This window comes from Rhineura floridana, chromosome 3 (genome assembly GCF_030035675.1).
Source record: "Rhineura floridana isolate rRhiFlo1 chromosome 3, rRhiFlo1.hap2, whole genome shotgun sequence".
Lineage (NCBI taxonomy): Eukaryota > Metazoa > Chordata > Lepidosauria > Squamata > Rhineuridae > Rhineura > Rhineura floridana.
Window position 1 is genome coordinate 220,238,952 of NC_084482.1, and position 27,891 is coordinate 220,266,842.

Below are 27,891 nucleotides of genomic sequence, written 5' to 3' on the forward strand. Positions count from 1 at the left end.
TTGGGTGGGGGAGAGAGAGTATTGAAGGGGAAGTGTTAGTGCTCTATTCATATTCCAGGAAGAGAAATTAGCCACGTGGAGGAGGCTGCAGGAGGCAAAGGAGAAAAAGGTGTGTTAGGTCCAAACCCAACACGCAAGTCGCCCTGTCAACCCCAACTCGCTTATTACACCCGGGAAGAGTGCGGAGTTGAGTGCAAATGAACCCACTATCAGAGACCAAGTAACACAAGACAATTCCTTTGCAAAGGGGACCCAATACTTACAAGCCGAAGCAGGTCAGCATGGGAACCTCGTTTATTGGTGTCATAGGGTTTATATAGGCTCACCCCGAAGTTTACAATATCGGGCTCACGTCATAAAATGCAAAAGAAACACTTGCTAGATATTATAGCCACAAGGCATATGTAAAGGAGGTAAAGGGGTAAAGGGGGAAGGACAAAGTAGAAACATTGAGACTATCTTTCAGACTCTATGTCTGCATACTTCGCATGTCCTTGAGATAAGCACTTAGCAGTAACAGACAAAGGCAACTATTGAGGGGAGGCCCAGCTGCAACCGGGCGCCCCCTAAACTGGAGACAGACATGTTATTATTTTGCTTACATATCAAAGGCTTGTACAAGTCAAGGTTTGTGGGGCAACGGAACAGCATTTAACATTTCTATGCAAAGGCACATTTGTAACAGTAAGCAAGGTTATATGCATAGATGTAATAGGGGAAGTTTCCAGCTTAAACCGGCTTTTATTATGCGAGCCACTGGAATGTAGGTGTCAGGTCATCAGGAAATAAACCGACATTTTATATCAAAAGTCAACTAAAGGCCACTTTGGTTCTATTTCCCATGATGCCTGGACAGATTTAGGTATGACAAGTGAACTGTAGCTTAACAGGTGCAACATATGGGGGTGATGGGGGGGAGAGAAGGAGGATTTTCTTTTGTTAGAGGGAAGGAGGTTGAGGGGGAAATGATGGGAAAGCCCCCCTCCCCTCTGGGAATCCATAGAAATGGGGGGGGTGGATCCATGCAGTCCAGCTGCAAAGTGTGGCCAAAACTGTTGCCATTAAAGCTGCTCCCCCCAATGCCTTTTGCAGGTCAGCCCAGTCTCCCCAGGGATGAAAAGCAGCTCAGGCAGGGGGAAAGGGGGGGACCACTTGATGCAGCGTTGTTGGGGGGCACATTGGAGGAGAGGGGCTTGCTGTGCTGTTTTTCTGCCCCAGAGGTGGAGGGAGAGCCCCTGTTGGATTTCTTAAACTGGGTCTCATCAGTTTCCCTCCTGACAGGCAAGGAAAATGGAGAAGAGATGGAGAGAGGAATCTGAAACTGACCAGGCTCTGAATGGGCTTCTAGAAGCTTTCAAGGCAGAGGATGGAGGAAATGGGTGAATAAATGCCCCCTCCTCAGCTGGACTTGAGGGGAAGATGGAAGCCCCCTTGGGGTGGATCTCAGCTTCTCTTGCAGGATTGGCCCATCTGCGGAGGTGCTGGGGGTCTGTTTCTCCTGGCGCAGCCAGCCTCTCCTCTGTACACACACACACACGCACGCGAGTGAGTGAGTGAGTGTATTGTGCCACTGCCTAATGGGGCCTGATTAAGTGTGGTGAATAGCAATTAAGGAGGCAAGAGTAAGTAATGCTAATTAAGAGGACCCAAGAGTAATGAAGAGTAGAGAATATACGTGAGTCTTAATCAGTCTTAATTAGGTGGCTGGGTGGGAAGGTAAGGCAGAGGAGGGGGGCGCTGAAAGGGCTGTTTTCCAAACAGAAAAAGAAAAACAAACCCTTCTTCAGCGAAGTGATCAGGCGCCTGCAGAGCTCAGTGAAGCAGATACTCTGTACGTTAGGGGATTTTGATATTTATATATCTGTTTATTCCAGGGTCTTAAAGGTGCTTGAGGACTCAGAGACCCTCTAAGTGGCAGACAAATTCCCTCAGCCAGATTCATTCACTATCACAACCCACCCCAGCTACTGAGGACAATCTGCACCTGACCTGCCCCAAAGCTCCTCCGGTTGTACTTCTGGCTGCTTGGACAGGTTTTAAAAACCCGTTTTGAGCAACATACTACTGGTAAGACCTTTGTGCAGGACAGATTTCTTAACCTAACTCTGCCAGATAACGGCCCGTTCTTCGCTGATGAGAATGTCCAGCCATTCAGGTTAATCAGAATGCATTTACGTGATCCACGCCCCCCATAAACCTCTCTGCCCTCCTCCCCACTTTGAAAGCCTGTGCCCCAGCAGGTACCACTAAACAGGCCTGCAGCATAGTTAAGAGCACGAGGCGTACATTGACAGTTACCCTCTGACATCAAGAGAGGTCACAGAAACCATTTCCAAAGCACAAAACACAAGAGGCGTGTTTACACATTACACTGAACTCAATTGCAAGCTGTCTCTACGCAGGTACAAGTGTTTGTGTGAAAGAGTGTGCACCTCATGATTTCAACCGCTCTGCTATTGTGTGCACAGATGCAAGGATTGTATACTCACTAAATGTAATGTGTGAACACCCCTAAGCAGACAGACATATACACAGCATTTCTCCACTGAGGGCTCACTACCCCTTCTCAAAGGCTTTTGGGGGGGGGTTAAGGGCATGGCGGGATTTAAATGATTTCTCTTATTATTTAAACAAGGCAGAGGCTTCCTCAGTGTGTTATTATTGTCTTATTTATTTATGATTTATTTTTATTTTTTCTATATATGTTTTATTTACTTACTAGAACAAAAGACCTCTAAGCAGTTTCCAATATGCTGTTGTAAATGATAGCCATTCGACAAGGGGTAAAGTCACAGTTGTTTTATTTGCTCAGAGCAAAGACACCACTCCAGAAAAAGGAGAACTGGGGGCCTCGAACAAAGGATAAAGGTGGCTTTTATACTTTTCTGATAACAGGAAACTTTGCATAGGAGACACAATACATGTTGCACTTTGCATATGTTCTTTGCACCCTACCAGCCACATAGACAGGCTAGGTAGAACAAAGCAGGCTAAAACAGGCTAGAACAAACTTTGTGGTTACTGAATAACAGGATGCAGTATAGAATAGTCTGAAAGAACAGGATGTGGTGTTCTGCTTCTCCTGAAGTCTCTGGGCAGATTTCACTGTGTACTTGTCTAGCACGCCTCGAGCTTATGTCTATCAATCGCATGGTCTCAGAGATATAGGGTAACTTTGGTTCTTCTCACAATGCAGTATTTAAAAAGTAATTAAAAATACTAATAAAACAAATGTTAAAAACAAATTACATAAATGACAAAATTTTCTTTTATTCGTGTGCTGCATTTCCAAAAGTGTGTCTCCAACACAGTTCACATATCAGGTGATATTATTTATCAGTTGCTAAAATGCATAAGGCCAGAGTCTGATTCAGGTACGATAAACCTTTCTAGCACAGTCTGATATTAATATACAATATAATATAATCCACGGACAGTTCCTTAAAAGTGCCATGCGTAGGGAATAGCAGGCAGTTTTCTTGCAGCTGTTGATATTAAAAAGTGCTAGATGCAGAAGGGTCAAATCCATCTTGCAAGTATTGAATGATCCCAAAATAATAGTATTAAATCATTTTAAAAATATAGTATTAGAGAACGATTTGGGAGTATTTCGAAGTGCAAAAATAAGCATTGTAAAAGTTAACAGCGTGGGGGGGGGGGAGGAAGGGGATTATTGTTGCTCCAGATGAACGTATCTGGGATATTGCAATGTTTTCAAAATGTACATATTTCTGAAGAGAAAATGATGGACAAATGAATAGACTTTTTTTAAAAGGTTCTAGGCACTGTTTATTATGATTTTTCCCGTTGGTTTTTTCCAGGCCTTCACATCTCTGGGTTTGAACCTGGGACCTTCTGCATGCAAAGCAGATGTTCTACTGACTGAGCCATGGACCTTCCCCGTGTGCAGGAGTTAGAGGAGCTTCATTTTACGTCCTCTTGCCCACTTGGGGGGGAGATATAGGAAGGGGTTGCTGAGGAAAGCCTGGATCAGTCAGAAGATACTAGGCTTGCTTGCTCCAAACCTGATCTGATCTTCTCTCCTAGATGGAGGATCCATTTCTCAAAGGTCTCAAGAAAGGAGAAGGATCTGCAAGCAGCTGCTCAGGTATGTGGTGGGACCCTTTGCTGCGTAGGAATTTTGGGGGCTTCCTTAGAGGGCTGGTGGGCTCCTTGCGTTCTCACCCAGGACTGGCTTGGCCCAACGGGCTGCGAATTCGTGCCCGTTTGGAGAGCACACAGCATCTCCCTCGCACTAGGTTTCTTTCTTCGCAAATGTTTATACAGGGTGTGGATGCTGAATCAGTCCCACCCTCCACTAGGCTGAACAGGTCAAAGGCCCAGAGTCACCTCAGAATTAATCTGCCTCCTGGGATTTCCCCCTTTGCTGGAACAGGGAGGGTGGCAAGTGTTAAAGTGTTTTTAGTGCTTTTGTTTGCCGCGCTGGGCTCCTGCTGGGAGAAAGGGTGGTTGAATAGAGGGGGGTAGCCCAGAATGACGAAAAAGCATAAGTAAAAAGTCACAGTTTTATTCCATTTGTGTAAATTAGATTCGGCCTGATGAACGTGCTGCTGATAACCAACAACCTTTTGAATAGAATCTGAATCATCATTACTTTGAATGAAGAATTTAAAATAAGCATCCCCTGATGAAGGCTATATAAAATTAACCGAAACGCGTTGGGCTTTTTTAAATACAATTTTAATGTACACAAATGGAATAAGACCGTGACTTTTTACTTACTCTTTTTCGTCATTCTGAGCTACCCCCCTCCATTCAACTGTTTCACTGAATGACATCCACTCTCTACCTACCTCTAACCTGGGAGAAAGGGTGGGATATAAATCTAATTAATAATAATAATAATAATGATAATAGTGTCCCCCACCTGAAAGGGGACAGAATGGGAGGCAGACCAGAGCGCAGAGTGTTCAGCAACATGGTGCTGGAATCAGAGTATGAGAGTTTAAGGAAGATTTCTCGCTGATGCCACCTGCTGCGTCAAACTTACTGGGCCATGTTGGACTTGGATGGGTCCAGCTGCTCTGTTAGCTTGAGCCAAATGAAAAGGAAAAACTGAGCTCATCTGCATCCACCTTAGTGTAGTGATGCTACCAGGCATACCTCCCTGGGGAGAACATTCTACAAACGGAGCCACCACGAAGAAGGCCGTTTTTGTGTGTGTCACTCCACCTCCCTCAGAAGGGGCACACAGAAAAGGGTCTCAGATGACTTACACGGGGTCTGAGTAGGTTCACCTGGGGAGAAGATATCTGGGGAGATATTGGGGTCCTGAGCCGCATAAAGCTTTGTAGGTCAAAACCTGCAGTCTGAACTGGGCCCAGCAATGAAGTGGTAGCCAATCCGGTCGTGCCACGATTGGTGTTATGTGTGCAGACTGTGTTGCCCCAATCCAGCATATTTTGTAGCGCTTAAGAAACATAGCTGATGTGGCCCCCATCGCAGCCCTACAAAACGCATGTAGGTGTGTTATTTTCAGAAGAGGCTGTCCCATGTTGCACCTGACCTGGCTGAGTGGGCTGGTGTATGTTTTGGCACAGGTACCTTGAGTGATTCGTAGGCTATATTCATACAAGCCTTAATCTGTCTAGTCCAGTGGTGTAGTTGTTCAGGGTCTCAGAGAGGCTTGGACCCCTTACTCTTTTGGGAAGCAGGGTCCCTATGTCTCCAGCATCCTATGAGCCAATCAGCATGAAAGGGGAGTGTGTTAGCCATTGAGAAGAGTCTTCTAACATGCTTCCTTGTCCTTTCCTTCTGATTGGAGCCAATCAGAGTGAAGGGAGGTGAGTCGGCCACTGAGAAGATTCTTCTCAGTAGCTAACACTCCCCTTTCATGCTTATTGGCTCCTAGGGACATCTATTGTTGTGAGAGAAGGCATGAACAAGGGTTTCAATCTTAAGAGTACAGCAACAAAGGGGGAGGGGCATGGCTGTGACTGTCATGAAGGGACCCTGCACTTCTGAATTTGCCACTACACTACTGGTCTAGACAGCAGTGGACTTGTTACTTTCCTTCCCAAGGCATTAGTGGTTGTTTTGTATGTTCTCATGAATGGCAAGTGTGGTGTGTGAATGTTTTAATATTGCAATGTCTTTATGTTTTTAAAGACATTGTAGGTCATTTGGAGACCTCTATGTGACAAGCAACTAACAAGTCTAATAAATAATAATACTCCCCCCTGCAATATATATATATATATTGGGGAAGGCTGATGGTTTTACCACCATAAGGGTAGGATAGGAGAGGGAAGAAGCCCCCGGAAAATTAAGGTGGGAAGTGGGCTCAGAAGAGAAGGCATTATCTTAGTGGACATTAGTCCAGAACAGAGGTCTGCAGAGACTGATCTGGGTTTGAGCAGCTATCATGGTGGGGAAAGGGATGGAACTTGGAGATGCACCCGGGGCATAGGACGGGCTTAGGTATGAGATGAAAGGGACAAACCAAGGAGGGACCCCAAGCGTTGCAAGCCTATAAAGAAAGTAGCAACAGAATGTCCAACAGAGAGAAAGATGTATGGCCACCAGGGAGAGTTTGCAAAGATGAACAACTCTTCCAGTGCCATGTTCAACTGAAGTTGCTGGAAGAAGAGAACTAAACAGGAATGCAAGACATTAGGAAGGAGCAGTAGAAATCCATGCCCACATACCAAGCTTAGCACGTGAGATGGCCTTCAGCTCTGGCCCATTTCTGCCCCCCAGAGTTATTAACGCAGCTTACTTGCCCTGCTCTCACTTGGCTTGCCAAAGAGCCACTAGCTCATGACTGTCCCGGTTATCACCAAAAGCCTTCCTTGGGAAGGAAAGCGTCCCTCGCTAACGTTAAGCTTGGAAAGGGGTGTGGAAGCCAAACTGATTCATTGAATGCTGCATTCTGCCCCATTGCCTGCGAATCAGCCTCTCAAAGCATGGACACTGTAAGCATGGTAGTAAGCAGGGCTGTGGAGTCGGTACATCAGACCTTCGACTCCTCTGTTTCTCTACTGTCCGACTCCATTAATATTAATATTAAAACATTAGTTTTATTTTGAAGTCAGAGTCGGTACATTTCTACCGACTCCACCCAAAATTGCTCACAACTCCGACTCCACGGCCCTGGCAGTAAGAATAAAATCAACGTAAAGGGCAATAACAACAGTGTCAGCTTACAGGGTCTGAAAGGGAACCCCAGCACCTTCTTGCAGTGGTACCCTGAAGAGGCTCCCTCCTCTGCAAGGAGACACGGACTCTTAGGTTTTGCAGCAGCTGATGCTTCCAGCCTGCAGGCAAAATTAGGCCCGGCAAGGTTCCTAACGGGCTGTCAGGGTGTTTTCTTCAATCCATGCCACATGTGACATCAGGTGTGGGACAGGTAAAGCTGTGGCTGCAAAGGATCAATTGGGAGCCTTCAAGTGCATTCCTGGTTGTTCCTTGACAAGCAAGGCTTTCTGTCAGCACCTATCAGCACTCACAGCAAATCTCACTGGATTTGTAACTGGGATTACATCCTTTGTTGGGATTCTCTCTTAATTCTAGCAGGTGATGGAGAGGACACTCATCATTCTCTGGAGCCATGTCGGGTCTCATCAGAAATAGCCGAGGGTGAAGTGAAGGAAGAAACCTTCGGAGATCAAAGGTTAACAAGAAGTCAGGAGGAAAGCCAAGCGGAGAATGGGAGGAATAAAGCCACTCTTACCCAGGCCGATAACTCCTGTCAAATCCCAGTCCAGAAAAACCATCACAAGAGGAAGGAGAAGCTTGAGTGTCCTTCATGTGGCAAAATATTCGAGAGTAAATCTCACCTTCACTCACACTGTAGAATCCACACCGGGGATTCTCCCCGCGTGATTCTTTTCCGCATTCCCTACGGAAAGAGTTTCAGTCAGATTTCACATTTTGCTTCACATCAGAGAATTCACACAGAAGAGAAACCACATAAATGTGTGGAGTGTGGGAAGAACTTCAGTCAGAGTTCACACCATAGTTTACATCAGCGAGTCCACACAGGAGAAAAAATATTTAAATGCTTGGAATGTGGAAAGAGCTTTAGTAAGAGGACAGCCCTCACTAAACATTGTAGAATTCACATGGCAGGGAGACCATATAATTGCATGGAGTGTGGAAAAGAATTCACTCGGAACTGTAATCTTATTTCACATCAGAGAATTCACACAGGAGAAAAACCATATAGATGTGTGGAATGTGGAAAGAGCTTTATCTGTAGCTCTAGCCTTACTTCACATCAAAAAAATCACACAGGGGTGAAACCATATACCTGCTTTGAGTGTGGAAAGAGTTTCAAGCATAGCTCACAACTTATTTCACATAGCAGAATCCACACAGGAGAGAAACCATATCAATGTTTGCAATGTGGAAGGACATTTGCCCATAGCTTGTCCCTTACTTCACATAAGAGAACTCACACAGGGGAGAAACCATATAAATGTTTGGAATGTGGAAGGATGTTCGCCCACCGCGCGTCCCTTACTTCACATAAGAGAACTCACACAGGGGAGAAACCATATAAATGCTTGGAATGTGGAAAGAGCTTCAGTCAGAGGTCACATCTTTCTTCCCATCAGAGGACTCACACTGGCAAGAAACCATATAAATGCTGGGAGTGTGGAAAGAGCTTCAGTCAGAGTTCACACCTTACTGTGCATCAGCGGATCCACACAGGAGAGAAGCCATATAAATGCACGACGTGTGAGAAGAGCTTCAGTAATAAGACATACCTTACTTGTCATCACAGAATCCACACAGGGGAGAAGCCGTATAAGTGCTTTGAGTGTGGAAAGAGCTTCAGTCAGAGTACAAGCCTTACTATGCATCAAAAAATTCACAGAGGGGAAAAGTATGTATGCTTTGAATGTGGAAAGAGCTTCAGTTATAGCTCAAGTCTTATTTCTCATCAGAAAATCCACACAGGAGAGAAACTATAAATGCTTGGAGTGTGGGAAGAGCTTTCGATGGAAAACATACTTCATATCGCATCAAAGAATCCATATGGGGAGCCACTATAAAAATATCACACTAGGTTATAAGTATTCATATATCTTGCTGAACTTTAAAGAATTCAGAATGGATAAAAGAGCATTCCTCTTCCAGCCAGCAGCAAAACTCTGACCTCTTTCTTCTTTGGGTGGCTCACTGAAGAAACATATTTCAGCCCTCGAAGGCCATTATGGAAGCATATTCACCCAGCTGTAGTAAGGTGACTGGCCTTTAGCAAGCAAAGAAGCAAGCTTACAAAATATAGCTAGCAGCCCTGAAATGTATATGTGTTTAGCTTAGCAACATTTAGAATCCTGTCTGTCATTCTTGTCACTTCTCAAAGATTTCATGAAGCTAAGAAAGGCGCAGAAATGGACTTCTGGAACTACAAAGAGCCTGGAGTCCATTCACGGTTGGAGCATGTTCACTCTGAGGAGATGCTGACCCGTTTGTGTTTTTTGGGGGGTGGGGGGATCTAGAGGTTCCCAACCACTGTTGGAGAAACACCGTAACTCAGTGGCACCTGTTGAAAATGGTTGGCAAGCTTTGAATACAGACAAAAGAAGGACTAATATTTTCACATTCTGTGTAACAGTGGTTCTCAAACTTTATTGGTTCACGGCGCACTGTAAGATATATAAAAATTTGCTGGCGCACTTCGTGTACAACATTAGAAATATATCAATATATTTTAAACTATGAATAAAAATAAACTATAGAAAACTATTACTTACCCTATACAAATGGATTTCTTCTCATTTTTAAAATATACTTTCATAATATTTGAGGCACACTTAGCCACCTCTTAGGGTGCACCAGTGTGCCTGGGCGCACCGTTTGAGAATCACTGCTGTATAAGTACATGCTGGGGGAAGAGAACTGGGACAGAGCTGGACATTCGTGTGCCACTTCTGAACCCCTGTGGACATCCATCGGGTGCTCTTGGAGTTAGGATGGGTGCCCTTGTGATGTTCCTATATTAATGTATATATGGTAAGTGCTGTTTGCATAGAAGATATGTGGTAAGTGGAGTGAAAGAGGAGGGGGGAGTAAATGAGCAGTAGAATGCTGTATGATTGGCTGAGTGTTTGAATGGCTGAGAGTATAAATGGAAGGATGGCAGTTGAGTCTGGGTGGACGTGAGTGGGTTATTTTGGTGGGTTTTGGAGAGTTGTTTGAGAGGTGTTTGGTGGTGTTTGTCAGGAGAGTGTGGAGAAAGAGAGAGTGGGAATTCTGGTTTATGATAAGTCAAGCATCATAGTAATAGATGAAACCATATGCTTATGTGCCTTTATAAAGTAATCTTGTTATCTCTGTTATTTAATAAAAACTATATTTGGTTTACCGAAGGCCTGATCGTTGGCTGGGGTTTCACAGACCAGAAGGGAGGGTAAGGTAATGACCAAGGCTGAAGGGAAATAGTAACAAATGGTGGCAGCGGTGAAGGGGAGAATATAACACCACAAGTATCCAGATCAAACCAGAATTATATGCATTCTGTATAGATCAAAGGGATTGGGACAGCTTAAGCACGCAGTCACAGAGGTAACCTGATTGAGAGAGACTCAGGCAGAGTCTCTGGGGATACTGGTTATAGGACGTGACTGGTGGTGCTGCCTAGCAGGGGGATCTATTGAGATCTGTGCTAGAGCGGAGAGAGAAACCATAAAAAAGGACAGTCCGGACTGGTGGAGTCCCTGGTGGTGCCTAGTGACAGGCAGTAGCCACGAGCAGGTAGGAACCTGACAGGGAGAGCCAGGGAAGGGCGTCACAGCCCTCCCATGGACTTCAGGTGGGATTTTGCTGAGCAGGTCTTAGTTAAGAGGGCCAGGATTTACTGCTTGTGCTTGGTAATAATTGCATCGTTTTTTAATGTGGTTAGCAATAATGCATTTATTTTGCTTTCTCCTTGGAAGTAACAGATGGATTAAGCGAGAGGAGAATTTCTTTATGCATTACAAAGGGGATCACTGGAATAATGCAGTTCTCTGCTTTGCAAATTCAACAAGTCTAATCTGAGCTTTTGAAACATTAAGATGTTCAATGGCTTCTAAACATGAGTGCTTTCTTTGCTCAGAAGAGGGATCCATAGGTAAACTCTTAGAATACCTCCTTCCCTTTAAAGGGTGCCCTTTGAACCATACACATCTTCAGGATAAAACGTGGGTAGGATATTACAGTGAAGTGTCTGCCTTATGTTACATGTCTGTTGGTGTAGTTCCCTTTCAGTGGAATGGTGGGATATATACATATATAACACTGTATATTGTTTCTCAACTTCTGGAGGAGGAGGCCCGACATCTTGACTTGGATTCCAACCTATTATTAGTTGCAGGCAGAAGTAAGGGCAGCTAGTTAAGATTAACATCACCGGAGTGTGTTTACCAGCTGAAGTGTGTCTTCATACAATGAGCAAAAATGTGGGCATCCGTGGTCGAACTGGATGATCTCGAAGGAGGGGGGAAATCAAATTCCACAGATGTTTTCAATTTGCTAATTTTAACAAGCTTCGAGACCTACAAACTTGTCATGACATCCTTCAAGGACCAAATATGAAAGCGCAGACGGAAGTGGGACACCCCTGTCTTAGGGTCAGGGCAGAATCAAATCAACAGATGTTTCTGTTTTGCAAACTGGATTTGGTGTTCATCCCAAAGTGAAGGAAATGTGCTTTTTAACAGTTGTGGTTTTTTAAATTAGATTTTAAATGTTTATATACAGAAAGACCAAAAAAAAGCCGCTACAATAAACAGAAAGAAAGAAACATACAATCAGCGATTGTGTTCCAGTGTATATGGGGAGGGGGTCATGGGACTGGAAAGGCTTTGAGGCAAAGGGCTGGTCCCTCCGGGCAGAAGGACATGCAGCTCAGTCTGCACAGAAAGACTCTGCTCAGAAAAAGGAGCTAGCTGAACTCAGCAGCATTACAAGGCCAGATTTGGACCATTGCTTTGCTTATTGTGAAGATTAATACTCCTCCGTTCAATCAAAAGTTTCTCAAGGGGCTAAACACGCAACAGGTAATAAACGCACCTCCAACTTTCTTAAATGTGGGTGTGCATGCACAGGTGGCAAATTCCTAACTCTCCACACACACACCCGGCATCTTTCACGGGCTGGCAGAGCCACCTATCCGTCAATCACCTGATGTCATGACTTCAGGTGATAGATACCTGACAAAGTTCAAAGACTGACACTGACCAACCTCCTTTGGAGACACGCTTTCAGCACCAAGCAGCTGGCTGGAGGCTAAAGGGAGTCCCTCTGAGGTCTCTTCAGGGGCCAAAAAACTGAGCATTTTTTCCCCTGCCACAGAGGAAGCTGTTTGGATTCTTCCTGCTGTGATGGTGCTTCTGCTTCGGACGTCTTGTAAGGACGGATCTTTTTTCCAGGTTTTCTCTGCCCCGTAAGATTGGACCTTGTTACTGCCTCATTTCTGTTTTTGGGGTGCTGTTTTTATGTTTGGACACCGCTTAGAGATTTTAACCATTAAGCAGCCTAGAAATGCTTTTAATTAAACAAACGTAGGTGGGATCAGGCCAGGAGTTCCACCCACCCCACCCCCAATTGCAGAGCTCCAAGATGGCACAAAGAGGAATTGAGTCCCAGATGCATTGCACTTGCCTAAGCTTGCATTTGCATGCATTAGTTAGGACTTGTGGGGGAGGGGTTTTTTATGTAGTTCTAACTGGAAAAAACGTTCTCCCAAACCAATATTGCCTCCATCTCTAAAGCAGAGACCTGCACAAGGAGAGTTGCCTGGCCACTCATTTTTGTCAGTATGGGAACTGTTTCCCCCTCAATCTCACTGCAATGGGAGTGCCAGACCTGGGACACTAATTATACGTCAGACTGGGGAATGCAAAACAATAATAAACCACGTGTGGTGTAGGATAGCCAGTGTGGCATAGTAGTTAGAGTGTTGGACTATGACCTGGGAGACCAGGGTTCGAATCCCCACACAACCCTGAAGCTCACTGGGTGACCTTGTGCCAGTCACTGCGTCTCAGTCTCAGAGGAAGGAAATGGGAAAACCACCTCTGAATACTGCTTACCATGTACACGACTGAGAAATATTTGGAACATCTCCTTATCCGAGGGCTGGAAAAAACAAGAGGATTTATCATGTATGCTTCGGAGCATGACTTGCATGGACAATTGTCAGCAGCAGCAAAACATATATATGGTTGAGTTATGTTTGGATTGCAGTATTGCCCAGTTCTGTGGTCTGCCAGTGGGTGGAGAGGGGGAAATGGTCATATGGGGGCATGACATCATACTACAATTCATGTTTCAATTACACTTTGTATCATAGGAGATGAAATGCCCAGTTTTTTTAATTTTGTTCTTTAATAATATTTTTTTTAAAAATGTTGAAGCAAACGTTTACACAGGATGGCAACCCTGGACTTAATCCTCAGTGGGGACCGGGACCTGGTGAGAGATGTAAGTGTTGTCAAACCGATTGGGAGCAGTGACCATAGTGCTATTAAATTAAACATATATGTAAATGCCCAATTACCAAGAAAATCCAAAACAGTCACATTTGATTTCAAAAGAGGAAACTTCACAAAAATGAGGGGATTGGTAAAAAGAAAGTTGAAAAACAAAGCCCAGAGGGTCACATCACTCGAAAATGCTTGGAAGTTGTTTAAAAACACTATATTAAAAGCACAACTGGAGTGCATACCGCAGATCAGAAAAGGTACCGCCAGGGCCAAGAAGATGCCAGCATGGTTAACGAGCAAAGTCAAGGAAGCTCTTAGAGGCAAAAAGTCTTCCTTCAGAAAATGGAAGTCTTGTCCGAATGAAGAAAATAAAAAAGAACACAAACTCTGGCAAAAGAAATGCAAGAAGACAATAAGGGATGCTAAAAGAGAATTTGAGGAGCACATTGCTAAGAACATAAAAACCAACAACAAAAAATTCTATCAATACATTCAAAGCAGGAGACCATCTAGGGAGACAATTGGACCCTTGGATGATAAGGGAGTCAAAGGTGTACTAAAGAACGATAAGGAGATTGCAGAGAAGCTAAATGAATTTTTTGCATCTGTCTTCACAGTGGAAGATATAGGGCAGATCCCTGAACCTGAACTAACATTTGCAGGAAGGGATTCTGAGGAACCGAGACAAATAGTGGTAACGAGAGAGGAAGTTCTAGGCTTAATGGACAATATAAAAACTGACAAATCACCGGGCCCGGATGGCATCCACCCAAGAGTTCTCAAAGAACTCAAATGTGAAATTGCTGATCTGCTAACTAAAATACGTAACTTATCCCTCAGGTCCTCCTCCGTGCCTGAGGACTGGAAAGTGGCAAATATAACGCCAATATTCAAAAAGAGATCCAGAGGGGATCCTGGAAATTACAGGCCAGTTAGCTTAACTTCTGTCCCTGGAAAACTGGTAGAAAGTATTATTAAAGCTAGATTAACTAAGCGCATAGAAGAACAAGCTTTGCTGAAGCAGAGCCAGCATGGCTTCTGCAAGGGAAAGTCCTGTCTCAGTAACCTAATAGAATGCTTTGAGAGTGTCAACAAGCATATAGATAGAGGTGATCCAGTGGACATAGTGTACTTAGACTTTCAAAAAGCTTTTGACAAGGTACCTCACCAAAGACTTCTGAGGAAGCTTAGCAGTCATGGAATAAGAGGAGAGGTCCTCTTGTGGATAAGGCATTGGTTAAGAAGCAGAAAGCAGAGAGTAGGAATAAACAGACAGTTCTCCCAATGGAGGGCTGTAGAAAGTGGAGTCCCTCAGGGATCGGTTTTGGGACCTGTACTTTTCAACTTGTTCATTAATGACCTGGAGTTAGGAGTGAGCAGTGAAGTGGCCAAGTTTGCTGAAGATACTAAATTGTTCAGGGTTGTTAAAACAAAAAGGGATTGTGAAGAGCTCCAAAAAGACCTCTCCAAACTGAGTGAATGGGCAGAAAAATGACAAATGCAATTCAATATAAACAAGTGTAAAATTATGCATATTGGAGCAAAAAATCTGAATTTCACATATACGCTCATGGGGTCTGAACTGGCGGTGACCGACCAGGAGAGAGACCTCGGGGTTGTAGTGGACAGCACGATGAAAATGTCGACCCAGTGTGCGGCAGCTGTGAAAAAGGCAAATTCCATGCTAGCGATAATTAGGAAAGGTATTGAAAATAAAACAGTCGATATCATCATGCCGTTTTATAAATCTATGGTGCAGCCGCATTTGGAATACTGTGTACAGTTCTGGTCACCTCATCTCAAAAAGGATATTATAGAGTTGGAAAAGGTTCAGAAGAGGGCAACCAGAATGATCAAGGGGATGGAGCGACTCCCTTATGAGGAAAGGTTGCAGCATTTGGGGCTTTGTAGTTTAGAGAAAAGGCGGGTCAGAGGAGACATGATAGAAGTGTATAAAATGATGCATGGCATTGAGAAAGTGGATAGAGAAAAGTTCTTCTCCCTCTCTCATAATACTAGAACTCGTGGACATTCCAAGAAGCTGAATGTTGGAAGATTCAGGACAGACAAAAGGAAGTACTTCTTTACTCAGCGCATAGTTAAACTATGGAATTTGCTCCCAGTTTGGATGGCTTTAAAAGATTAGACAAATTCATGGAGGACAGGGCTATCAATGGCTACTAGCCGTGATGGCTGTGCTCTGCCACCCTAGTCAGAGGCAGCATGCTTCTGAAAACCAGTTGCCGGAAACCTCAGGAGGGTAGAGTGTTCTTGCACTCGGGTCCTGCTTGCGGGCTTCCCCCAGACACCTGGTTGGCCACTGTGAGAACAGGATGCTGGACTAGATGGGCCACTGGCCTGATCCAGCAGGCTCTTCTTATTTATTTTATTTATTTATTTATTTAATTTAATTTATATACCGCCCTAAGCCCGAAGGCTCTCTGGGCGGTGTACAAAAAGATAAAAACAAGCACAGTGTAAGAATACAGTAAATACAATAAATCAAGAAACAAAACAAACAAACAATAAAAGAACCAAAGAACGTCCAAAATACAAAATAATGGTGAAAATGCTGTTAAAACACACTTTAAAATCCCTGGGAGTATAAAAAGGTTTTCACCTGGTGCCGAAAGGATAGTAGCGTCGGCGCCAGGCGCACCTCATCGGGGAGGCTGTTCCACACTTCGGGGGCCACCAAGGAAAAGGCACTACCTAGTCATCACCCTCCGAGCTTCTCGATGGGATGGCACCCGGAGGAGGGCCTTAGATGTTGAGTGCAGTGTACGGGTAGGTTCATATTGGGAGAGGCGTTCCACCAGGTACTGCGGTCCCATGCCGTGTAGGGCTATATAGGTCAAAACCAGCACTTTGAATCTAGCCCGGAAACAAATAGGAAGCCAGTGCAGACGGGCCAGAACAGGTGTTATATGAGCGGACCTTCTGGTCCGCGTCAGCAATCTGGCCGCTGCATTCTTATGTTCTTATGTTCTTACACAAGGACCCACCGAGGCTGAGATTTTACGCAAATAACTTTAAAGTAGTCACCCGTGGTGAATTCAGCCTGACCAACAAAAAAATGCCATCACAGGGAGGAATTTAGTCCTCATTTGCATTGAAACAGGGTGACGTCAGAGAGCTGAAAACATTGGGGGGAGAGAATAATGAATGGGGGAAAGGGGGAGGGGTCTCCATTCATTATCCCGGAGGCGAAATAGGCCACGAGGAGGAAGGAAGAGAGAACTAAGAGGTGCAACAAGATTTGCGGGTTGGGGGAAGAGGTGGAGGGTTTTCTTTTGGGAATCCATACAAAGGGGTGTGTGTGTGTGGGGGGGGTAATCCATGTATACATATGGTGGAGGAAGGAGGGAAACAGGGGAGGTTGCATTCCCCCCCCCCTCAACAGACAGACGGGAGGGAGGAAAATTGTGGCTTGCAGTTGGGGGGGCAGCGGAAGGGGAAGTGGGGGGGACTGTCTTCATTCATATTCCTGGCAAAGAAAGAATGAGGCCCAGAGAGAAGGAGGCTGGAGCGTGCACAGGACAAAGAGGTGCAAAGGGGGCGGGGCGATTTGGTGTTTTTGTTGAGGGGAGGGAAAAGGGGGGAAGAGCCCCACTCCCCCCTTCCCTGTGGGTGTTCCTGGTGCATGCAATCCATTTAACTCCTCCAGGGTACATGGGTTATCAGTATTTGCTTGTGCTGCTGAATTATTTTTTGCTATCAGTATACGAAGGTCAGAATGCGGAAATTAAATTTAAGGACTTGTCCTGTGGTCCCCCAGGGAGTGGGGGGGGGAATGGTCATATGGGGTATATCATATAGGGGCATTTGAAATGTGGTCTTGGAGGAGAACTTTGCACATACCATGGACAAATAATTGGGTGCTATAACTAATTAAATCAGAACTATCGTTAGAAGCTAAAATGATGAAGCTGAGGTTATCATACTTTGGACACATAATGAGAAGACCTGATTCACTAGAAAAGAAAATAATGCTGGGAAAAACAGAAGGGAGTAGAAAAAGAGGAAGGCCAAACAAGAGATGGATCGATTCCATAAAAGAAGCCACAGACCTGAACTTACAAGGTTTGAAAAGGGTGGCTCATTACAGATGCTCTTGGAGGTAGCTGATTCATAGGGTCGCCATAAGTCGTAATCGACTTGAAGGCACATAACAGCAACAACAATCATACAGGGCCACTACGCCATACGATCATTTTGTTCTTTAATAGTAGTAATAAAAAACTTTTTAAAACAAATGTTAATGCAAACGCTTTTCACTGAAGCCAAAGAATTTAAAAGCAACCGCCCGTGCTGACAAAACAAATGACATGACAGAGAGGAGGAACCTATTTATTTATTTATTTATTTTATTTAAAAGATCTCTATCCCGTCCTTCCACCCTACAATAGGGCACTCAGGGCGGCTACAATAAAAAACACGCATACAGACATAATAAAATACACAATAAAAACACAAAACATGACAGTAGATTAAAATGCATAAAATACTATTAAAATACAAAAAAAATGCATTAGGCTTTATGCACATACATACATACTTAGTCCCCATTTGCTTCGAAACAAGGTGAATTCAGAGCGCCGAGAAACTTCAATGGAGTTTCTGAAGCTGTGAGCAAAGGCCCTTTAGGCTGTGCGGGGGGGGGGGAGGGACCCCCTGCTGCAAAGTGCCCCCCCAATCCCTTGGAGCACCTGCAGCCGCAACTCAACAGCAGGGAGGTAGAGGAGGAGGACAAGAGTGGTGAGGGAGGGACGAAGACTCGGTCCTCCAGTGGGTTAAGGAACAGAGTTCTGGTTCCTAGAGAGGCAGGAAGTGGGGGAGAGAATAATGAATGGGGGAAAGGGGGGGGGTCTCCATTCATTATCCCGGAGGCGAAATAGGCCACCAGGAGGAAGGAAGAGAGAACAAAGAGGTGCAACATGATTTGGGGGTTGGGGGAAGAGGTGGAGGATTTTCTTTTGGGAATCCATAGAAAGGGGGTGTGGGGAGGGGGGGGCTGAGCCATGCAGTCCAGCTGCAAAGTGTAGGCAAAACTGTTTCCACTGAAGCTGCCCCCCCCCATGCTTTTGTAGGTCACCCCAGTTTCCCAAAGGATGGAACGCAGTTCAGGCAGAGGGAAAGGGGGGGCTCTTGATGCAGAGGAAACAGCCTTGTTGGGGGACGCATGGGAGGGGAGGGGTTTGCTGTTCCGCTTTTCTGCCCCAGAGCTGGAGGGAGAGCCCCTTTTGGATTTCCTCCACTGGAAGAGGGCGGGTCAGTTTCCCTCCTGACAGGCAAGGAAAATGGAGAAGAGATGGAGAGAGGAATCTGAAACTGACCAGGCTCTGAATGGGCTTCTAGAAGTTTTCAAGGCAGAGGATGGAGGAAATGGGTGAATAAATGCCCCCTCCTCAGCTGGACTTGAGGGGAAGATGGAAGCCCCCTTGGGGTGGATCTCAGCTTCTCTTGCAGGATTGGCCCATCTGCGGAGGTGCTGGGGGTCTGTTTCTCCTGGCACAGCCAGCCTCTCCTCTGTACACACACACACACGCACGCGAGTGAGTGAGTGAGTGAGTGTATTGTGCCACTGCCTAATGGGGCCTGATTAAGTGTGGTGAATAGCAATTAAGGAGGCAAGAGTAAGTAATGCTAATTAAGAGGACCCAAGAGTAATGAAGAGTAGAGAATATACGTGAATCTTAATCAGTCTTAATTAGGTGGCTGGGTGGGAAGGTAAGGCAGAGGAGGGGGGCGCTGAAAGGGCTGTTTTCCAAACAGAAAAAGAAAAACAAACCCTTCTTCAGCGAAGTGATCAGGCGCCTGCAGAGCTCAGTGAAGCAGATACTCTGTACGTTAGGGGATTCTGATATTTATATATCTGTTTATTCCAGGGTCTTAAAGGTGCTTGAGGACTCAGAGACCCTCTAAGTGGCAGACAAATTCCCTCAGCCAGATTCCTTCACTATCACAACTCACCCCAGCTACTGAGGACAATCTGCACCTGACCTGCCCCAAAGCTCCTCCGGTTGTACTTCTGGCTGCTTGGACAGGTTTTAAAAACCCGTTTTGAGCAACATACTACTGGTAAGACCTTTGTGCAGGGCAGATTTCTTAACCTAGCTCTGCCAGATAACGGCCCGTTCTTCGCTGATAAGAATGTCCAGCCAATCAGAGCCTGTAGTTTATCAGGCTAATCAGAATGCATTTACGTGATCCAGGCCCCCCTATAAACCTCTCTGCCCTCCTCCCCACTTTGAAAGCCTGTGCCCCAGCAGGTACCACTAAACAGGCCTGCATCATAGTTAAGAGCACGAGGCGTACTCTGACAGTTACCCTCTGACATCAAGATAGGTCACAGAAATCATTTCCAAAGCACAAAACACAAGAGGCGTGTTCACACATTACACTGAACTCAGGTGCAAGCTGTCTCTACGCAGGTACAAGTGTTTGTTTGAAAGAGTGTGCACCTCATGATTTCAACCGCTCTGCTATTGTGCGCACAGATGCAAGGATTGTATACTCACTAAATGTAATGTGTGAACACCCCTATGCAGACAGACATATACACAGCATTTCTCCACTGAGGGCTCACTACCCCTTCTCAAAGGCTTTTGGGGGGGGATTAAGGGCATGGCGGGATTTAAATGATTTCTCTTATTATTTAAACAAGGCAGAGGCTTCCTCAGTGTGTTATTATTGTCTTATTTATTTATGATTTATTTTTATTTTTTCTATATATGTTTTATTTACTTACTAGAACAAAAGACCTCTAAGCAGTTTCCAATATGCTGTTGTAAATGATAGCCATTCGACAAGGAGTAAAGTCACAGTCGTTTTATTTGCTCAGAGCAAAGACACCACTCCAGAAAAAGGAGAACTGGGGGCCTCGAACAAAGGATAAAGGTGGCTTTTATACTTTTCTGATAACAGGAAACTTTGCATAGGAGACACAATACATGTTGCACTTTGCATGTGTTCTTTGCACCCTACTAACCACATAGACAGGCTAGGTAGAACAAAGCAGGCTAAAACAGGCTAGAACAAACTTTGTGGTTACTGAATAACAGGATGCAGTATAGGATAGTCTGAAAGAACAGGATGTGGTGTTCTGCTTCTCCTGAAGTCTCTGGGCAGATTTCACTGTGTACTTGTCTAGCTCGCCTCGAGCCTATGTCTATCAATCGCATGGTCTCAGAGATATAGGGTAACTTTGGTTCTTCTCACAATGCAGTATTTAAAAAGTAATTAAAAAATACTAATAAAACAAATGTTAAAAACAAATTACATAAATGACAAAATTTTCTTTTATTCGTGTGCTGCATTTCCAAAAGTGTGTCTCCAACACAGTTCACAGCCCAAGAACAGCTATACAAGAACTGGATATCACTGATGAAAGCATCACGGTCATCTACTTCCAATTCATTTCAAAACATACTACGGCTGTTCCAGTTCATTCCACTTAGACAAACTTCCTAACTTTTAAAAATCCTTTATCAATCCTTAACACGCAATATCAGGTGATATTATTTATCAGTTGCTAAAATGCATAAGGCCAGAGTCTGATTCAGGTACGATAAACCTTTCTAGCACAGTCTGATATTAATATACAATATAATATAATCCATGGACAGTTCCTTAAAAGTGCCATGCGTAGGGAATAGCAGGCAGTTTTCTTGCAGCTGTTGATATTAAAAAGTGCTAGATGCAGAAGGGTCAAATCCATCTTGCAAGTATTGAATGATCCCAAAATAATAGTATTAAATCATTTTAAAAATATAGTATTAGAGAACGATTTGGGAGTATTTCGAAGTGCAAAAATAAGCATTGTAAAAGTTAACAGCGTGGGGGGGGGGGAGGAAGGGGATTATTGTTGCTCCAGATGAACGTATCTGGGATATTGCAATGTTTTCAAAATGTACATATTTCTGAAGAGAAAATGATGGACAAATGAATAGACTTTTTTTAAAAGGTTCTAGGCACTGTTTATTATGATTTTTCCCGTTGGTTTTTTCCAGGCCTTCACATCTCTGGGTTTGAACCTGGGACCTTCTGCATGCAAAGCAGATGTTCTACTGACTGAGCCATGGACCTTCCCTGTGTGCAGGAGTTAGAGGAGCTTCATCTTACCTCCTCTTGCCCACTTGGGGGGGAGATATAGGAAGGGGTTGCTGAGGAAAGCCTGGATCAGTCAGAAGATACTAGGCTTGCTTGCTCCAAACCTGATCTGATCTTCTCTCCTAGATGGAGGATCCATTTGTCAAAGATCTCAAGAAAGGAGAAGGATCTGCAAGCAGCTGCTCAGGTATGTGGTGGGACCCTTTGCTGCATAGGAATTTTGGGGGCTTCATTAGAGGGCTGGTGGGCTCCTTGTGTTCTCACCCAGGACTGGCTTGGCCCAATGGGCTGCGAATTCATGCCCGTTTGGAGAGCACACAGCATCTCCCTCGCACTAGGTTTCTTTCTTCGCAAACGTTTGTACAGGGTGTGGATGCTGAATCAGTCCCACCCTCCACTAGGCTGAACAGGTCAAAGGCCCAGAGTCACCTCAGAATTAATCTGCCTCCTGGGATTTCCCCCTTTGCTGGAACAGGGAGGGTGGCAAGTGTTAAAGTGTTTTTAGTGCTTTTGTTTGCCGCGCTGGGCTCCTGCTGGGAGAAAGGGTGGTTGAATAGAGGGGGGTAGCCCAGAATGACGAAAAAGCATAAGTAAAAAGTCACAGTTTTATTCCATTTGTGTAAATTAGATTCGGCCTGATGAACGTGCTGCTGATAACCAACAACCTTTTGAATAGAATCTGAATCATCATTACTTTGAATGAAGAATTTAAAATAAGCATCCCCTGATGAAGGCTATATAAAATTAGCCGAAACGCGTTGGGCTTTTTTAAATACAATTTTAATGTACACAAATGGAATAAGACCGTGACTTTTTACTTACTCTTTTTCGTCATTCTGAGCTACCCCCCTCCATTCAACTGTTTCACTGAATGACATCCACTCTCTACCTACCTCTAACCTGGGAGAAAGGGTGGGAAATAAATCTAATTAATATAATAATAATAATAAAATAATAACAACAACAACAACAACAATAATAATAGTAATAGTGTCCCCCACCTGAAAGGGGACAGAATGGGAGGAAGACCAGAGCGCAGAGTGTTCAGCAACATGGTGCTGGAATCAGAGTATGAGAGTTTAAGGAAGATTTCTCACTGATGCCTCCTGCTGCGTCAAACTTACTGGGCCATGTTGGACTTGGATGGGTCCACCTGCTTTGTTAGCTTGAGCCAAATGAAAAGGAAAAACTGAGCTCATCTGCATCCACCTTAGTGTAGTGATGCTACCAGGCATACCTCCCTGGGGAGAACATTCTACAAACGGAGCCACCACGAAGAAGGCTGTTTTTGTGTGTGTCACTCCACCTCCCTCAGAAGGGGCACACAGAGAAGGGTCTCAGATGACATACATGGGGTCTGAGTAGGTTCACCTGGGGAGAAGATATCTGGGGAGATATTGGGGTCCTGAGCCACATAAAGCTTTGTAGGTCAAAACCTGCAGTCTGAACTGGGCCCAGCAATGAAGTGGTAGCCAATCCGGTCGTGCCACGATTGTTGTTATGTGTGCAGACTGTGTTGCCCCAATCCGAGCATATTTTGTAGCGCTTAAGAAACATAGCTGGTGTGGCCCCCATCGCAGCCCTACAAAACGCATGTAGGTGTGTTATTTTCAGAAGAGGCTGTCCCATGTTGCTCTTGACCTGGCTGAATGGGTTGGTGTATGTTTTGGCACAGGTACCTTGAATGATTCATAGGCTAAATTCATGCAAGCCTTAATCTGTCTAGTCTAGTGGTGTAGTTGTTCAGGGTCTCAGAGAGGCTTGGACCCCTTACTCTTTTGGGGAGCAGGGTCCGTATGTCTCCAGCATTCTATGAGCCAATCAGCATGAAAGGGGAGTGTGTTAGCCATTGAGAAGAGTCTTCTAACATGCTTCCTTGTCCTTTCCTGCTGATTGGAGCCAATCAGAGTGAAGGGAGGTGAGTCGGCCACTGAGAAGATTCTTCTCAGTAGCTAACACTCCCCTTTCATGCTTATTGGCTCCTAGGGATATCTATTGTTGTGAGAGAAGGCATGAACAAGGGTTTCACTCTTAAGAGTACAGCAACAAAGGGGGAGGGGCATGGCTGTGACTGTTACTTTCCTTCCCAAGGCATTAGTGGTTGTTTTGTATGTTCTTATGAATGGCAAGTGTGGTGTGTGAATGTTTTAATATTGTAATGTCTTTATGTTTTTAAAGACATTGTAGGTCATTTGGAGACCTCTATGTGACAAGCAACTAACAAGTCTAATAAATAATAATACTCCCCCCTGCAATATATATATATATATATTGGGGAAGACTGATGGTTTTACCACCATAAGGGTAGGATAGGAGAGGGAAGAAGCCCCCGGAAAATTAAGGTGGGAAGTGGGCCCAGAAGAGAAGGCATTATCTTAGTGGACATTAGTCCAGAACAGAGGTCTGCAGAGACTGATCTGGGTTTGAGCAGCTATCATGGTGGGGAAAGGGATGGAACTTGGAGACGCACCCGGGGCATAGGACGGGCTTAGGTATGAGATGAAAGGGACAAACCAAGGAGGACCCCAAGCGTTGCAAGCCTATAAAGAAAGTAGTGACAGAATGTCCAACAGAGAGAAAGATGTATGGCCACCAGGGAGAGTTTGCAAAGATGAACAACTCTTCCCATGCAATGTCCTACTGAAGATGCTGGAAAAAGAGAACTAAACAGCAATGCAAGACATTAGGAAGGAGCAGTAGAAATCCACGCACACCCCAAGCTTGAGATGGCCTTCAGCTCTGGCCCATTTCTGCCCCCCAGAGTTATTAACGCAGCTTACTTGCCCTGCTCTCAGGCTTGGCTTGCCAAAGAGCCACTAGCTCATGACTGTCCCGGTTATCACCAAAAGCCTTCCTTGGGAAGGAAAGCGTCCCCCGTTAACGTTAAGCTTGGAAAGAGGTGACAGATTGATTCACTGAATGCTGCCTTCTGCCCCATTGATCCAGAAGTGTGAGGCTCACATTGCCTGCGAATCAGCCTCTCGACGCATGGATAGCATAGGCATGCTAGTAAGAATAAAATCAACGTAAAGGGCAATAACAACAGCGTCAGCTTACAGGGTCTGAAAGGGAACCCCAGCACCTTCTTGCAGTGGTACCCTGAATAGGCTCCCTCCTCTGCAAGGAGACACGGACTCTTAGGTTTTGCAGCAGCTGATGCTTCCAGCCTGCAGGCAAAATTAGGCCCGGCAAGGTTCCTAACGGGCTGTGAGGCTGTTTGCCTCAATCCATGCCACATGTGACATCAGGTGTGGGACAGGTAAAGCTGTGGCTGCAAAGGATCAATTGGGAGCCTTCAAGTGCATTCCTGGTTGTTCCTTGGCAAGCAAGGCTTTCTCTCAGCACCGATCAGCATTTACAGCAAGTCTCACTGGGATTGTAACTGGGATTACATCCTTTGTTGGGATTCTCTCTTAATTCTAGCAGGTGATGGAGAGGACACTCATCATTCTCGGGAGCCATGTTGGCTCTCATCAGAAATAGCCACGCCTGAAGTGAAGGAAGAAACCTTTGGAGATCAAGAGTTAACAAGAAGTCAGGAGGAAAGCCAAGCGGAGAATGGGAGGAATAAAGCCACTCTTACCCAGGCCGATAACTCCTGTCAAATCCCAGTCCAGAAAAACCATCACAAGAGGAAGGAGAAGCTTGAGTGTCCTTCATGTGGCAAAATATTTGAGAGTAAATCTCACCTTCACTCACACTGTAGAATCCACACCGGGGATTCTCCCCACGTGATTCTTTTCCGCATTCCCTGCGGAAAAAGTTTCAGTCAGATTTCACATTTTGCTTCACATCAGAGAATTCACACAGAAGAGAAACCACATAAATGCGTGGAGTGTGGGAAGAACTTCAGTCAGAGTTCACACCTTAGTTTACATCAGCGAGTCCACACAGGAGAAAAAATATTTAAATGCTTGGAATGTGGAAAGAGCTTTATCCATAGCTCTAGCCTTACTTCACATCAAAGACTTCACACAGGGGTGAAACCATATACCTGCTTTGATTGTGGAAAGAGTTTCAAGCATAGCTCAAAACTTAGTTCACATAGCAGAATCCACACAGGAGAGAAACCATTTATATGCATGGAGTGCGGAAAGAGATTCCGTCTTCGCGCACAGCTTGCTGTACATCAGAGAACCCACACAGGGGAGAAACCATATAAATGTTTGGAGTGTGGGAAGAGTTTTAGTCAGATTTCACATTTTGCTTCCCATCAGAGGACTCACACAGGGGAGAAACCATATAAATGCATGGAGTGTGGGAAGAGCTTCAGTCAGAGTTCGCACCTTAATTTGCATCAGCGAGTCCACACAGGAGAAAAAATATTTAAATGCTTGGAATGTGGAAAGAGCTTTAGTAAGAGGACAGCCCTCACTAAACATTGTAGAATTCACATGGCAGGGAGACTGTATAGTTGCACGGAGTGTGGAAAAGAATTCACTCAGAACAGGCTTCTTATTTCACATCAGAGAATCCACACAGGAGAGAAACCATATAGATGTGTGGAATGTGGAAAGAGCTTTATCCATAGCTCTAGCCTTACTTCACATCAAAAAAATCACACAGGGGTGAAACCATATACCTGCTTTGAGTGTGGAAAGAGTTTCAAGCATAGCATAGAACTTAGTTCACATAGCAGAATCCACACAGGAGAGAAACCATATCAATGTTTGCAATGTGGAAGGACATTTGCCCATAGCTTGTCCCTTACTTCACATAAGAGAACTCACACAGGGGAGAAACCATATAAATGTTTGGAATGTGGAAGGATGTTCGCCCACCGCGCGTCCCTTACTTCACATAAGAGAACTCACACAGGGGAGAAACCATATAAATGCTTGGAATGTGGAAAGAGCTTCAGTCAGAGGTCACATCTTTCTTCCCATCAGAGGACTCACACTGGCAAGAAACCATATAAATGCTGGGAGTGTGGAAAGAGCTTCAGTCAGAGTTCACACCTTACAGTGCATCAGCGGATCCACACAGGAGAGAAGCCATATAAATGCACGACGTGTGGGAAGAGCTTCAGTAATAAGACATACCTTACTTGTCATCACAGAATCCACACAGGGGAGAAGCCGTATAAGTGCTTTGAGTGTGGAAAGGGCTTCAGTCAGAGTACAAGCCTTACTATGCATCAAAAAATTCACAGAGGGGAAAAGTATGTATGCTTTGAATGTGGAAAGAGCTTCAGTTATAGCTCAAGTCTTATTTCTCATCAGAAAATCCACACAGGAGAGAAACTATAAATGCTTGGAGTGTGGGAAGAGCTTTCGATGGAAAACATACGTCATATCGCATCAAAGAATCCATATGGGGAGCCACTATAAAAATATCACACTAGGTTATAAGTATTCATATATCTTGCTGAACTTTAAAGAATTCAGAATGGATAAAAGAGCATTCCTCTTCCAGCCAGCAGCAAAACTCTGACCTCTTTCTTCTTTGGGTGGCTCACTGAAGAAACATATTTCAGCCCTCGAAGGCCATTATGGAAGCATATTCACCCAGCTGTAGTAAGGTGACTGGCCTTTAGCAAGCAAAGAAGCAAGCTTACAAAATATAGCTAGCAGCCCTGAAATGTATATGTGTTTAGCTTAGCAACATTTAGAATCCTGTCTGTCATTCTTGTCACTTCTCGGAAGATTTCATGAAGCTAAGAAAGGCGCAGAAATGGACTTCTGGAACTACAAAGAGCCTGGAGTCCATTCACGGTTGGAGCATGTTCACTCTGAGGAGATGCTGACCCGTTTGTGTTTTTTGGGGGGTGGGGGGATCTAGAGGTTCCCAACCACTGTTGGAGAAACACCGTAACTCAGTGGCACCTGTTGAAAATGGTTGGCAAGCTTTGAATACAGACAAAAGAAGGACTAATATTTTCACATTCTGTATAACAGTGGTTCTCAAACTTTATTGGTTCACGGCGCACTGTAAGATATATAAAAATTTGCTGGCGCACTTCGTGTACAACATTAGAAATATATCAATATATTTTAAACTATGAATAAAAATAAACTATAGAAAACTATTACCCTATACAAATGGATTTCTTCTCATTTTTAAAATATACTTTCATAATATTTGAGGCACACTTAGCCACCTCTTAGGGTGCACCAGTGTGCCTGGGCGCACCGTTTGAGAATCACTGCTGTATAAGTACATGCTGGGGGAAGAGAACTGGGACAGAGCTGGACATTAGTGCGCCACTTCTGAACCCCTGTGGGCATCCATCGGGTGCTCTTGGAGATAGGATGGGAGCCCTCCCATGGACTTCAGGTGGGATTTTGCAGAGCAGTTCTTAGTTAAGACAGCCAAGATTTACTGCTTGTGCTTGGTAATA

The 27,891-nt window shown here is 44.7% G+C and overlaps 1 protein-coding gene across 1 annotated transcript; it reads left to right on the forward strand.

Moving 5' to 3' along the window:
- On the forward strand, positions 1 to 27,872 carry LOC133379012 (zinc finger protein 420-like). The gene is made up of 7 exons (XM_061613624.1): positions 1 to 275; positions 1,875 to 2,067; positions 3,822 to 4,108; positions 7,534 to 8,935; positions 20,261 to 20,339; positions 21,678 to 21,738; positions 24,975 to 27,872. Exons 3-7 carry the CDS (start codon positions 4,048 to 4,050, stop codon positions 26,798 to 26,800), a joined length of 3,429 nt encoding a protein of 1,142 aa, XP_061469608.1. The 5' UTR covers positions 1 to 275; positions 1,875 to 2,067; positions 3,822 to 4,047; the 3' UTR covers positions 26,801 to 27,872.
- The last annotated feature ends 19 nt before the right edge of the window (positions 27,873 to 27,891 follow it).

Excerpts from the sequence above, each read along its gene's own strand:
- LOC133379012 (XM_061613624.1), top strand. The coding sequence starts at position 4,048 with ATGGAGGATCCATTTCTCAAAGGTCTCAAGAAAGGAGAAGGATCTGCA. Across the intron at positions 8,936-20,260 it reads ATCCACACAGGAGAGAAACT|TCACAGTCGTTTTATTTGCT; the intron begins ATAAATGCTTGG and ends CAAGGAGTAAAG. Across the intron at positions 21,739-24,974 it reads ATCTGCAAGCAGCTGCTCAG|CAGGTGATGGAGAGGACACT; the intron begins GTATGTGGTGGG and ends TCTTAATTCTAG.